General features: G+C 44.1%; 1 protein-coding gene across 4 annotated transcripts in view; it reads left to right on the forward strand.

Annotated features, from left to right (window-relative positions):
• The window catches only part of NUDT13 (nudix hydrolase 13), a 29,873-nt gene extending 17,438 nt beyond the window's left edge, over nucleotides 1-12,435 (forward strand). The window contains exons 3-9 of one of the 4 annotated variants that reach the window (XR_005009004.1): nucleotides 1-140; nucleotides 2,847-2,978; nucleotides 4,985-5,091; nucleotides 5,223-7,977; nucleotides 8,102-8,213; nucleotides 8,623-8,808; nucleotides 10,843-12,410. Coding sequence is in view for 3 of the 4 variants with exons in the window: in XM_036737034.1 (XP_036592929.1) it covers nucleotides 1-140; nucleotides 2,847-2,978; nucleotides 4,985-5,091; nucleotides 7,852-7,977; nucleotides 8,102-8,213; nucleotides 8,654-8,808; nucleotides 10,843-11,043 (973 nt within the window). In the remaining variant the exon portion in view is untranslated. Of the gene's footprint in view, nucleotides 141-2,846; nucleotides 2,979-4,984; nucleotides 5,092-5,222; nucleotides 7,978-8,101; nucleotides 8,214-8,622; nucleotides 8,809-10,842 lie in introns of those variants that run through there. The other 3 variants (XM_036737034.1, XM_036737035.1, XM_036737036.1) reach the window with 3 other exon arrangements.
• Nucleotides 12,436-13,908: the final 1,473 nt, after the last annotated feature.

The following is a 13,908-nucleotide window of genomic DNA, read 5'->3' on the forward strand; positions in this document are numbered from 1 at the left end:
GTACCTGTTTGAACTTAAAGAAGATGATGAGGTATGTCGGAAGGCCCGGAGTTCGGGAGTGTTTTACCTTTTCCATGGCCTGGCTCCTCTGCTACAGATGTCTGGGAAAAGTTACCTGGCCCCTCCATTTAGGGCTTCAGGTAAGCCTAATGGGACCCAAACTGGCCACAAGTCTGAACACTGTCATTAGGGGGAACTCCAGCTGTTGCTGAACCTTTGTGGATTTCTGAAAAAAACTAAACCAGAGAGACCTCTAAATTATGGACTTGTGAAGGTTCATGCCACCCCTGATGATTGTGCAATGTTGTTTTCTCCAAAATAATATGAACTCCTTGAAGGCAGGAACTGTTTCATTTTTTGTCTTCATATTCTCAGGACCAGCACAACGCCTGGCACACACAGTAGGCACTTAATAAATGCCTGTTGATTTATTAATGGTTCTGTTTTACGTACCTAATGGGGTCATCGGTCAATGTTAATTAACAATGATGAGGTAAACTAGTGATTCCCATCCACTCATCTCCCATTTCTCTTCCTTCTCCTAGATAAGTGAGTGTTGACTTGCATTTTTCTTAAATGTGAAATGATATGAGTCTTATTTTTTGAGAGGGAAAATGTGCTGCATGAATGGGTTTGTATGAAAGGGATTTATTCTCTTTCCCTGAACCTTCACTCCCAGAACTCATACCCAGGGATGTCTATGCATTTCCATCAGGTCCCTGAGGAGAAAACCTCCAGGACCCCCATGACAGTTAGCCTCAAAGCCTTCTGGGTGATGTAAGCAAAAGGGCAGAGCAGCAAGTGCCCAGACATAGGTAGGAAGGTTACATTTGTGTGTGTGTGTGTGTGTGTGTGTGTATGTATACATGATGCTCGTATGTATACATGATGCTCATATGTAGGGAGAAACCATGAGATCTTACAAAGCCAGGGCTGGGAATCCTCCTATTCAGACTGAAATTTTCAAGCTCATGTAATATGGATATATATGAGTATCTGACACCTACCAGTGTATACGTTGAAATAGTGGGGTCCCAGATATTGGGGAGTGGGGGATAGTGCTGTTTTTAACAGGGGAGAATAGGAGAGATTAGTAGAAAGGCACCAGACTCTGTGCTGAGACCTGGCACTGAGCAGGGAAGGGTGAGTCCCCAAGCACCGAAGGGTCATCTCCCTGCACGCGGTACTGGGCTTGTGCTGGACAGGGCCTCAGGGGAGCCACTCCATTTACGTGACTGCAAGAGGTGGTATTTTGTGATTCCTGGGATAGCAAGATTTAGAGCTGGAGGAACTTTAGATAACAGCTAATACAACCCGCTCAATTGAGAGATGGAGAAGGTGAGTGAGTGGCCCATGGTCACACAGCTAGTAAATGCCAGACTCAGGGTTCCAGCCCAGGTGCTCTGTTTCCAAATCCTGCTCTCTTTGTACTTCTCCAAAAGACCTTATTTCTAAGGTGCCTAGTTCTCAGAGTGTGGTCGGGGGGTGTCCCTGAGACCTATTTTGGGAATAACACTAAGATGTTTTGACATCTAATATAGTAAATATTGATAGATAAAACCCACAGAAACAAAAGCTCTCTGGGTAGGGGCTTAATAATTTTTAAGAGTTCTTTTACCACATGACTAATATGGAAATATGTTTTACATGATTGCACATATTTAACCTATATCAAATTGATTACCATTTTAGGAAGAGGGAAGAGGAGGGAGGGAGAAAAATTTGGAACTCAAAATTTTGTAAAAATGAATGGTAAAGATTGTCTTTACGTATAATTGGAAAAAATAAAACACTATTAAAAAATAATTTTTAAGAGTATAAAGGGGTCCCGAGACTAAAAAGTTTGAGAACCGTTAATCTAGGCCAATAGAGATGCAAGCTGGTGCTGCCCTTACTCCACTGTAGGTATATGACTGGGATATTGAAAGTGATATTATCGGGGCAGCTAGGTGGTGCAGTGAGTAGAGCACTGGCCCTGGAGTTAGGAGGACCTGAGTTCAAATCCAGCCTCAGATACTTGACATACTTACTAGCTGTGTGACCTTGGGCAAGTCATTTAATCACAATTGCCCTGCCTTCCCCCCTCCAAAAAATAAAAGTGATATTATCTTTTGCAACCAAGGCAGCTAGTGGTACAGTGAATAGAGGTCCAAAGGGACTGAATTCAAATCCTACCTCAGGCACCTACTAGCTCTGTGACCCTGGGCTGTCTGCCTCATTTTCCTCACCTGTAAAATGGGGATAATATTAGCACCCAGGGTTGTTGTAAGGATCAGATGAAATAGTATTTATGAAACATTTAGCATAGTGCCTGGCACATAGTAGGCTTTATTCCCTTCCCCCTTATTAAAAATCCCTTGGAAAAGCCCAATAGTTAGCCAAAGACAGCTTTTTTTTTTTCCCAAGGTAAGAAAGTAGAGTCGGGTTATAGACTCTTAAACTTAGAAGGCGCCTCAGATTGTCAAATCCCATCCATCCCTGAACCAGAGCCCCTCCATAGCGTCCCTTTCTACCACAACCTTTTCAGCAGTAAATGAAACACTAGAATTACATGATTCCATAGCAGACTCAAAATTACTTTCATGGATTCATGGAATGTTAGTGAGGAGGGAACCTAGAGGTTACTCCATGCAACTGTGCCCATTTCATAGACGAGAAAGTGGAGGGTGAAAGAGAAAATGACCCATCCAAAGACCTAGCTGGCGACAGGCAGGATTCAGAACCAGTCACCCTGATTACGACTGTTTGCTGGTCTGAGACCTGAATTCCTGCTAGCCTCCTGCAGTTAGGATGGCTTAATTGTTATTCGAATTCTCCTCTCCTCCTCTTTCTTCCTGTTTGCCTAGAGTTGGAAAGGATCTTGAGCAAGTTTGGACAGGACACGCTGGAGATAGAACACTCAGTCCTGATTGGCTGCTCAGACCAGCGTGAAGCATGGTTCGCCCTGGATCTCGGTCTGGGAAACCCCTCTTCCTCAGGTGAGGGTCACTCATTGGTCCTTGCTGTCCTGGAACATAGGCAAAGGGCTCCTACCGGGCATTGCCCGCCTAGCAGAATCCCACAGTTGGAAGAAGCCTTGGAGACCGTCCAGTCCCACCTGAACTTCTGAATCCCCTCAACAGCATCCCCAGTAAAGGGAGCTGGGGCTGGCCTTTGCTTGGAGATCCACTGTGAGGGGGAACCTAACCCATTCCTGAGCCGCCCGTTCCCCGTGTGGAGAGTCTTTCATAGAGTCATAGATCTAAAGTTGGAAGGAAACTCCGAGGACATCTAACCTACTCCTTTCATTTCCCAGATGCTTAACCTGAGGTCAGTGCACCTAAGGCCACACAGATAGTAAGTGTCAGAGTCAGGATTTGAACCTTGGACCTTTGGTGCCAAGTTTAGCATTTTTTCCACTGTCCAACAGTCCACCCTCACTCCTCTGGAGGCTTGGAGGAAATCCCGTTCTGTCCAATCTTTTCTCTTTCCAGGCTCACAATACTTTGTATGTCCATTGACCACAGAACAGGATGTTTTCTCTGTCTTTCCTCTGTTTTTTAATGGTTAAGTGAGGCATTTTGTTGTCACTTCCCCATTGCCCTCCCCACGCATGTACCATCCCCTGTGACAACAACAACAAAAATAGATAAGAAAAAACATCTGATACAAGGACTGATGATTGTGCCATATCCCACATGCAACGCTTATCACGGTCCCTGGCACACAGAAAGCACTTAATAAATGCTTACTGACTAATTGGCTGACTGACTGCCATCCACCATCTTCTCCTAAGAGGAGGGCACTACATTCGGCATCAGGCATCTTGAACCAATGTTGATCATGGTACCACTCAGTCTAGATCTGGTTGTCATCGTCTCTATCATCGTATATTGTTTTGGGAGGGTCTGCTTTCTATGCATCCGTTCATACAACTCTGTCCATGTTTCTCTGCATTGTTCATATTCGTTGTTCCTAATAGTACAACAATAGTCCATTATGTTTACATGCCATAATTTGTTCAGCCATTCCCCTGTCCATGGCGTGCCCAATCCACTATGTCTGGAATGTTTTTCTTCCTCACCTCTGTTTCTTAAAATCCCTAGCTCCCTTCAGGACACAGTACAAATGCCACTTCCTACACAAGACCTTTCTTGACATCCCACTCTCCCAGGGGTTAATGCGCCCAGTCTCCCAAAATTACTTTGTGTTGTATCTACTCTGTATTGACTCTATATCTCTATGCAAGGTAAATCTCTCCATTAAAATGTTTTTGCCATTGTATCTCTGTTCCAGTAGGTGCTTAATAAATGTTTGAATTGATGGGCACTGCTTTGTTTTCCATTTTTTGGTACTACAAAGAGTTGCTACCATATTTTGGATCCAGTTTATTTAGCACCTCCTGTGTGCAGGGCCCTTACACATATACTCATTATTTTATATATAGATATTTAGATATGTACCTATATTCCCTATATCAATTCATTACATAAATTCTTATTACGTGTAAGTTATTACATAAATTCACTGGCAACCTGGTGGCACAGTGGATAGAATGCTGGCCCTGGAGTTAGGAAGACCTGAGTTCAAATTTGACCTGAGACTTTTCACTAGCTGTGTGACCCTGGGCAAGTCACTTAACCGTTCTTTGCTTCGGTTTCCTCATCTGTAAAATAAGGATAATGAGAGCACCTCCCTCTTAGGGTCATTGTGAGGATAAACAGATAATATTTGTAAAGTGCTTTGCAAGCCGCCTTAAATCATGATGTAAATGTTTATTATTACATAACCTTTCTGCTGTCATTAACTTTCTCAGGGCCACATACTTGAGCATGTGCCCATTACTTATGGTGGGATAGTGGAGTCAAAAGATATGAGCAGGTAGTTATCTGTTCTTCCATAATTCCAGATCAATTTCCAGTTTTGAAATGTTCTGTTAGAACAGAGTCAGGGGCCCTTATATTTTCTAAGTATTCCATTCCTTTGTCTCTTATTTTTCTTCTAGGTTCCTTGCAGAAATCTGAAATGGAAACTGAGCTCCAGGGTTCCTTTATCGAGCTAAGAAAGGCTCTATTCCAGATGAAGGAGAAAGATATTCCCTTGATCTTCACGGTAGATGCTCGCATTCTCCCTTTTCTGGGGCACATTTTGTTTGGGGAGAGTGGTGTGTGTGCCCACGCAGAGGTGTGTGGGCACACGTACGAGGCAGCCAGGCAGTGTTTGTTTGATCTCTTACCCTGCAGGTTGAGGACCAGCCTTCCCACAGACCTTTTCAAAAGGAGAGTCTGAGCCACATGGAGATGGCTCCTTCTGTCCCCTGGAGAAGAAAGGCAGGCTGAGCTGGGCTGGACTTTCCAGCAGACATATCTGGTTTGGACAACAAAACTGTCTAAACAGACTTGCACCAGAAAATCAGAAACCTAATTTTCACCAGAGGACAGAAAGAACCACGAGGCTAGAATCTGTGAACCTCCCTGAGTATCTGGTGCAGCGCAGGAGGACCGACCCAGGCGCAGCACACGGAACAGGCTTACACACCTCTCCTGCCTTTGTCAATTGCAAATGGCACTCCTGACTGCAGATTTTTTTTCTCTTTTCACTAGATCTCGTTTTTTATTAATGCTGTTCAGTCTTTTTTTTTTTTTCAGTCGTGTCTGACTCCTCGTGACTCCATTTTCTTGGCAAAGATGCTGCAGTGGTTTGCCCACTCCATTTTACAGATCAGGAAACTGAGGCAAACAGAGTTAAGTGACTTGCCCAAGGTAACGGAGCTAGGAAGCATCTGAGGCAATATTTAAAACTCAGGAAGCTGAGTCTTCCTGACTCCAGGCCCAGCGCTCTATCTACTGCGCCACTCAGCAGCCCCTAAATCCTATTTAGGAAACTACTTTTAAGTGCATTTCCCAGGTAACTAAAAGAGGTGACGCTGTAGTCATTTTTCAAAGCCCTAGATCTGATTACATCCCAGAGTGCCAGAAGCAAGGGTTCACAGATGGTGTGCATGGTAGGGCAGCAAGCATTCATCTATCTCAGAAAAGTGCCCAAATCAGCGGGACAGGCCTGCCCTACTGCACAGAACAGGGCTTGTGCGAAGACAAGGAGGAGCCCAAGGACTTTCTTTCTTTGCTTCTTTCTTTGCTTCTTCGTTTCTTCCTTCCTTTCTTCCTTTCTTCCTTCCTTCCTTCCTTCCTTCCTTCCTTTCTTCCTTTCTTCCTTCCTTCCTTCCTTCCTTCCTTCCTTCCTTCCTTCCTTCCTTCCTTCCTTCCTTCCTTCCTTCCTTCCTTCCTTTCTTCCTTCCTTCCTTCCTTCCTTCCTATCATCAATAACAAGGTATGTGCATATATACATGTATGCATGTATATACACATGCATATATCTATGCACATACACATACATGTGTGTTTGGGAGGGAATCCATCTGCCACATTACCCAGCCAAGTCCCTCCAGCAGCTCAAAGAAAAATGTCAACTCTCTGCGAATACCCCCACCTCGAATGATTCCTGCCCACTTATCTATATATACATCTGAATATAGATGTGCATCACACTGTGCACATATATGTGTGTGTATGTCCATAAATATGTGTGTGCATATATACTCCTATAAAGAGAGAGCCAGAAATTCGCTGGGCATTTCACACACATGCACACATGTATAAGCATAAGTGTATATACATCATATGTGTACATATGCACACCTGTGTATGTGAATACGCCTGTATATACACACACACACATACACACAGGTGTGTACACATATACATTTATGTATACATATCTACATATCGATGAGACATAGATATAGGTATAGATAAGATATAGGTATAGAAACATGTACATCTACACATGACCTTTCAGATAAACAAGCCTTCTGGATCTCGTATGTGCTAAGAAAACACCCTAAAACCAAAGAGTACATTATTTTTGGAATGACCACTCCCCAAGGGTTTGGTTCTGGACTCATGAAGTGGATGGATGTTATTGAGACAGCCAGACGTAGGGGAGGGAGTACTGGATCAGAAGCCTGGAAGATTTGAATCTTACCCCTGACACTGACCAGCTGAGTGATCTTAGACAAGTCATTTCAGCTCTATAAACCACAGGCAGCTCTCTACGTGGTGGCTGCTAAGTAATAAATGAGTTGGGGGGGCGGTGTATGTGAAAGTAGCTCCCACACTAAGGAAGTCAAGGATCCTCAATATATTATTCATCAGAGGGCCTGAGCATTGCCTTCTACATTCCCATGGAAAGTCTGAACACAGAATAATAGAGCTCAGGACTGAAATTAGCAGCTAAAGACTTTTGAATCAGAACCAGCCTCACCTGGTGACTTCAGAATATTTTTTTTTGGAGGGGGGTAGGCAGGGCAATTGGGACTTGCCCAAGGTCACACAGCTAGTAAGTGTGTCAAGTGTCTGAGGCTGGATTTGAACAGAATATTTTTAGATGGAAAAAAATTGACTTTTTATTCAGGCTGAACTGTCAGAGGAACATTATCAGGTCTCTTCTTTCATGTTTCAGTGGAAAAAATGCTGAATTTGAAGTCAGAGGACCTGGATTCATATCCTGACTCTGATACTTATCACTTGAGTGGCCGTAGGTGAATCTCTTACTCTCTCTGATGCCTAGTTTCCTTACTGATTAAAAAAAAAAAAGCAACCACAACTCCCCCCTCCCCCCCAAAAATAAGGTGGTTGGACAAGATGGCCTTCCAACTCTACCTCTGTGATCCTCTCATTTTCTGGAGGTAAAAGTGGGCAAGAATCATTTGGCAGGGACTTACATACTTCTTGGAGTTGCTGGAGAGACAGGGCTAAGTAATGGAGATGGATCCCCTCCCAAGAGATCATATCTGCTTTTGTGTTTGCTCAGGCTCAGGCCCTCCTCCATTGGCATGACTGCCATCAGTTCTGTGGCAAAAGTGGGCAACCAACCCAGAAGAATGTGGCTGGCAGCAAACGCATATGCCCCTCTAGTAAGATGATCTATTACCCTCAGGTGAGCATTGGTAGAGGGAACCGGTGTGGCTCAGGAGTCACACATAATGCTTCCCTCTTGTCCATACCACCACGCCATGACAGTGGTGCTGCCCTTGACCCCTCCCTGCTATGCTCTTCCCTAGATGTCCCCAGTGGTGATCACCCTGGTATCTGATGGGACCCGATGCCTGCTGGCCCGGCAGAGCTCCTTTCCTAAGGGCATGTACAGTGCCCTGGCGGGATTCTGTGATGTGGGTAAGGAGCCTTGGTCACACAGTAGTCCTGAAGTGAATGGGATTGCATCTCTCTGGTCAAGTTTTTTGGTGTCTTGTCACCCAAATACTTGAACCTTCAGGCACAGTCCTCTCTGACATGTGCTGATCAGTCAAGAAGCACCTAGTATGTCCCTATCATATACTAGGCCCTTGATGGACAAGAGGCCCGGCCGCTTCTCAGCCTGTATTCTTTGTATTAACCAAAATATAATCATTCTGACCCTCTCGCCCCTTGTCACACAACCCCAACCCTCCAGATCTTCAGTGGTACTAAGGCACCGGCTCCCAGCACTGTGATTCAGTGCCCCAACTCCATCCAAGCTATGACTCCTGGATTACAGTTGGAATCCGGATGCTGAATCCTCTGTCTCTCACCCTCCCCACTGCAGGGCTGTCCCAAACTAACCTGAGTGCTTCTAGGTGAGACGCTGGAGGAGGCCGTCCGGCGGGAGGTAGCTGAAGAGGTGGGGCTGGAGGTGGAGAGCCTGAGCTATTCAGCATCCCAGCACTGGCCCTTCCCTAACAGCTCCCTCATGATCGGGTGTCATGCTACTGTGGGACCAGGGCAGACGGAGGTGAGTCCTCGCCAGGCTTCTCTTGGTGTGGTACTTCCGGGTCAGAAAACCGATTCATTCATATCAGTCACTCGACAAGTTTTTACTGGGTGCCTTCAATGTGCATGATGAGATAGAATATGTGATCCCTTACAGAGCTTACAGTTTATTGGAGGAAAAAAAATATTAGGAGAGTCACTGGGTTTGGAATTTTGATTTTGAAATAATAGCCGCTATCATCTATACAGCACTTCGAGATTTGCCCATTATCTCCTCTATCCGTCACAACAACCTTGTGAGGTAGGTGCTACTCTTAGCCCTGTTTCACAGATGATATACCTCAGGGGTGAGAAAGTTAAGTGACTTGTCCAGGGTCACACTGCTAATGTAAGTGAGGGCATTCAAATAGAGGTCTCCCTAAAAGACAGTCATTTAGACTGAACTGGAAATGTGTTTAATATGATTGTACATGTAAAGCCTATATCAGGTTGCACACTGTCCTGGGGGGTGGGAAAAAATTCAGAACTCAAAGTCTTATGAAAGTGAATGTTGAAAACTAAAAATAAATTTTAAAAAAGACAGTCTTTTAGCTGCCTGGTTTCCTCCTCATACACACACCCTAACCACGATGCTTTTCTTGGTACCAGATCTGACCTTATTGGCCAAGTCAAGACATGGGGCTTCCATTGTTGACTTGGTTTGAGGTTTTTGTCCCAGTTTCATGGACTCTTAGAATCAGAGAAGACCTCGGAGGTCATCTAGTCCAGTCACTGCCACCTAGTATAGGAACCCCTGCTTCAGAGTCCCTAACAGACCTCTCCCTTGGATACCTCCACCTGTTGACATGCCTAGCCATCTTTTCTGGCCCAGCTCAAATGAAGTCATCCTATCTCTGCTTACCAAAGTTACCCTGATATTTTGGCTTCAGTTTCTAGAATGATCTGTGCCAGCCTTCCCTGGGTGCCATGTAGGTTAATGAGCTTCTTCACGTGTTCTACTACTATACTATCCCACTATACAGTGGACCGAGCCCGAACCTGGAGTAAGAAAGACTTCCACTTAAATCTAGCATCTGACGTTTAACTAGCTGTGGGATACTAAACAAGTCACTTAACCCCGTTCTGCCTCAGTTTCCTTATCTGTGAAATGGGGAGGACAGTGGCACCTACTTCCCAGGGTCGTTGGTGAAGATCAAATGTATAAGTACTTTCCGAACCTTAAAGCGCCAAGCATGCCAGCCGTTAGAACTCATTTTTTATGCCCTTCATTCGTGTGTTCCCTGACCTCTGGGGCTCTCCTGCTCCCAAGCAGGATTTTGAATCTATCCCCACTAGACGGCAGGCTCAGGATACTGTTCTCCATAAGTCCTGTTTGAAAACCATTTTCTCACCTTTCTTACCATGCTAGAGGCAACATCTAAGAGCTGACGTTCTCCAATCCAGCCGCAGCAAAGGGTAGCAGTCAGAATGACCTGGGTTTGAATCCTACCTCTGATACATCTTGATGGATTGAATGATTATCAGCTGGGTGACCCCTGGACAAATCATTTAAACTTTGTTTTATTTAAACTTTGCCTCTCGTGTAATTCCATGGGACTTTATCTACTAAGTCACAGATGGGCATGGAGCTGCATAGTGGTGGGACCATGTGTTCCCTACACTAACAAAATTCATTAATTCAATAAGGGCCTACTATGCGCCATGTACCATGTGAATGAAAATGAAACTGGTTCCTGTGTTCAAGGACCTTACGTTCTATTGGTGGAGGGGAAATAGGAGGAACAACCCATGCACAGATAATTAATGTAAATATATACAAAGTAAGGGGTTTTTTTGGGGGGCAGGGGTTTCCACTATCAAGAAAGGCATATGTAGAAAGTAGCCCTTGAGCTGAGTCTTAAAAAAAACTAGTAATTCTAAGAGTTGGAGGAAGACGCTGACACGCATTTCAGGCCTGGGGAACAACCCAAGCAAACAGAGCCCAAACATATTCCTACCACAAAAAAAATTTTATGGCATCCATCTTTATTTCTTATTCCTCTCTTGTGCCTTTCAGATCCACGTGAACTCACAAGAGCTGGAGGCAGCAGGCTGGTTCAGCCTGGAAGAGGTGGCCACGGCTCTCAGGAGGAAAGGACCACCTGCCCGTGAGCAAGATGGTGCCACCCCCTTCTGGGTGCCTCCCAAGATGGCCGTTGCTCATCAGTTGATTCGGGAGTGGGTTCAAAAGCAGAGCTCCTCTTCAAATCTTGCTTAACCCAAATCAAACTGCCTACGTGTCTCGTCTACATCCTTGGAGAACTCATGGAGGAGAAGAGATTGATGGAGATGATGTGACAGTGGCAAAAAGTGAACTCCAAACTAGCCTCATCACATACAGGGCAGCGCAGTGTAGTGGAAAGAGAGCTGGGCTTGGGGTCAGGACAGACCTGCGTAGGAATCCCACCTCTGACTCTTACTAACCATCACCAAGTCATGGGGCCCGATTTTCCCATCTGTAGAATGGGGATAACAATACCAGTAGAACCTACTTCATAGGGTTGTGAGCATCGGATAAAGTAACATATATTAAATATTTTGAAAACTTTATGACTGACATTTACATAGAACACTTTTATTATTATTAGGCCAGTGATATGACAGGAGATGAGCCTCTCGTGAGACACCTCAATTAGGAGGAGAATGAGAGGCCACACAATTTAGTGAACAAGATGTTAGATTTGGAGTCTGGTTCTGAGCGCCCAAATTTACCAGTTTTGTGACTGTGGGCAAATTCCGTAGCTCCTCAGAGAATCTGTCCCCTTGTCTGCAAAGTGGGCATATTGATACCTGTATTTCCTACCTCATAGAGCTCTTGTGAGGAAGGAATTTTGCAAATCCTTAAAAGTGTTACCAAAACTTGAGCATTTGTGCCTGCACCTAGAATGAACAGTGCTTCCTAAATGGTGAATGAATGATTAAATAACAGGAGAGAAGCATTTCCCAGTGCCTACCAAAGATGATCCAAGGGTGAAGAGGGAACTGTTTAGATATCACCTTAGGACATGTTAGACTGTGTATGCCCTTTGACCTAGTGATATCACTGCTGGGTTTGTACCCCAGAGATCAAAGAAAGAGGAAAAGGACCCATACATACAGAAATATTTACAGCATTTTTTTTGTGATGTCAAAGATTGGAAACTGAGGGGGTGTCCATCTATTGGAGAATGGTTGAACAAATTATGGTATAAGGAGGTGATGGAATACTATTGTGCTGAAAGAAATGATAGAAGGGGATGCTTTCAGAGAAACCCAGGAAGATTTGCATGAACTGATGCTGAGTGAAGAGAGCAGAACCAGAATGATTAATCATACAAGGACAACAATATTGTAAAGACAAATAACTTTGAAAGATTTAGGAGAGGGCTGATGAAACACACTTCCCACCTCCTGATGGAGAGGTGAAGGAATTAGAGGGAAGAATAAGAGACATTGTTTTCTGGATGGCCAATTTAAGAATCTGTTTTGCTTGACTTGTTTGTTAAAAGGTTTTATTTTTCTTGCTTTCACAAATTGGGGTGGGGGAATAAAGCAGATCTCTGTGAAAATAAAATAACAATGAATTTTTAAAAATAAATATCACATAAAAAACGAAACCAGTGGAAAGGTTGAAGATGGTTGGCTATAGATTCTGTCTTATAGGTTTCTCTAATTTTCCCCTTGATGATTAAAGGCCTGTTGGGACCACTAGAGCTAGGATTCCAAGTTTTTGCCCTGAAGACTAAAATAATCTTGAGGTTATTTGAGGGAAGGTTAGCAGCATTTTCATCTGAATATTTTTAAATGTACAAACTACTCCTATGTGAGTCACTAGAACCAGGGGACAGTTTCATGGATCGTCGGCATCAGAGAAATCTCTGCTGTTATATTTAATACCTCACTCATTTCCTGAGAGGTAGCAGTTGGATGCAGCCAGCCCAGAATGCTCTGCCCAATTCCCTACGTACGTTCTCATAGAGATGAGACGTATTGACAACTGTCTCTAACTGATACACTTGGGGAGGGGGAAAAGCTCTCACTGTCTTCACATGGCATCATTTGACTGAGTTACTGGTCCTTGGCAACCAAACTGCTTTGCCAAAGACTGTAGTGACATGTAAAGTATACAGAACTCAATTTTCTGTGTGGTAAATTACAACACAGAAACAGCCTCCTAGACCTAGAACCACAGAACAATGCAAATATTTCTAGAACTAGAAATTTGTAATACCCCCAAAAGCCACATATGCCTCATCTACTCAGAGTCACTGGTAAATGCCGCATCATCAGAGAGCAAAGAAATGGCAAAATTGGACTCTTAAGCAGTTAAGTGTAGATCACATTCCATGAGAGCCAGGCTGGGCCCCAGCCTTGTTGAAGTGGGAGGAGCAAAGCAGGCAAAGACAAAACTAACACAAACACCCAAAGAGGCAGAATGGGGGCTCCCCTAAGTCAGTGACTTGGCTTCCTACAAAGCCCCAATTAGTTGTTGGGTAAAGGTGGCAACCTGGAACCAGAGGAGAAAAAATGACAGGCTAGTTTCAGGCCTACGATAGTCAAATTTAGTGAAGAAGGGTGGGAATGTAGGCCACCAATGTGAAGACAGTTAATGAGGTGTTAGAACTCAGTGAACCAAGTCTATCATTTTCCAGGGACCTGGCACTTTGAAGTAGACATGATATACTATTATTTGGGGGCTCAGAGTAGGTGCCTGTTTTAATGCCTGAAATTCTAGTCTGGAATCTACCACTTGGGCCCCTTTTCCTTGACAACATATCAGTTCTATCCCAAGCCATTACTTCTTGCTTTTTTTTTTAAATAGAAGCATTTAGTGAAATGACGTATAAGTAGTAATAAAACACTTCCACCCTAAGCCTGTCTCATGCTGTCCCAGAAATAGACACACCACCACCAATGGGAAAAGTGTACATGTCTAGGGCACCTACAGAGAGGGGCAATTGGTGTACCTTTGATGCATGCCTGCCTGGTGAAGTCAACTCATCATTTATACTGGCAGGCCATTACTTATCAACATGCTTATGAATAGATTGAAAGGTGGGATGATAATGTGGATAAACCACTGACCTTGAAGTCAAAGAAACTT

Source organism: Trichosurus vulpecula, chromosome 8 (genome assembly GCF_011100635.1).
Source record: "Trichosurus vulpecula isolate mTriVul1 chromosome 8, mTriVul1.pri, whole genome shotgun sequence".
Classification (NCBI taxonomy): domain Eukaryota; kingdom Metazoa; phylum Chordata; class Mammalia; order Diprotodontia; family Phalangeridae; genus Trichosurus; species Trichosurus vulpecula.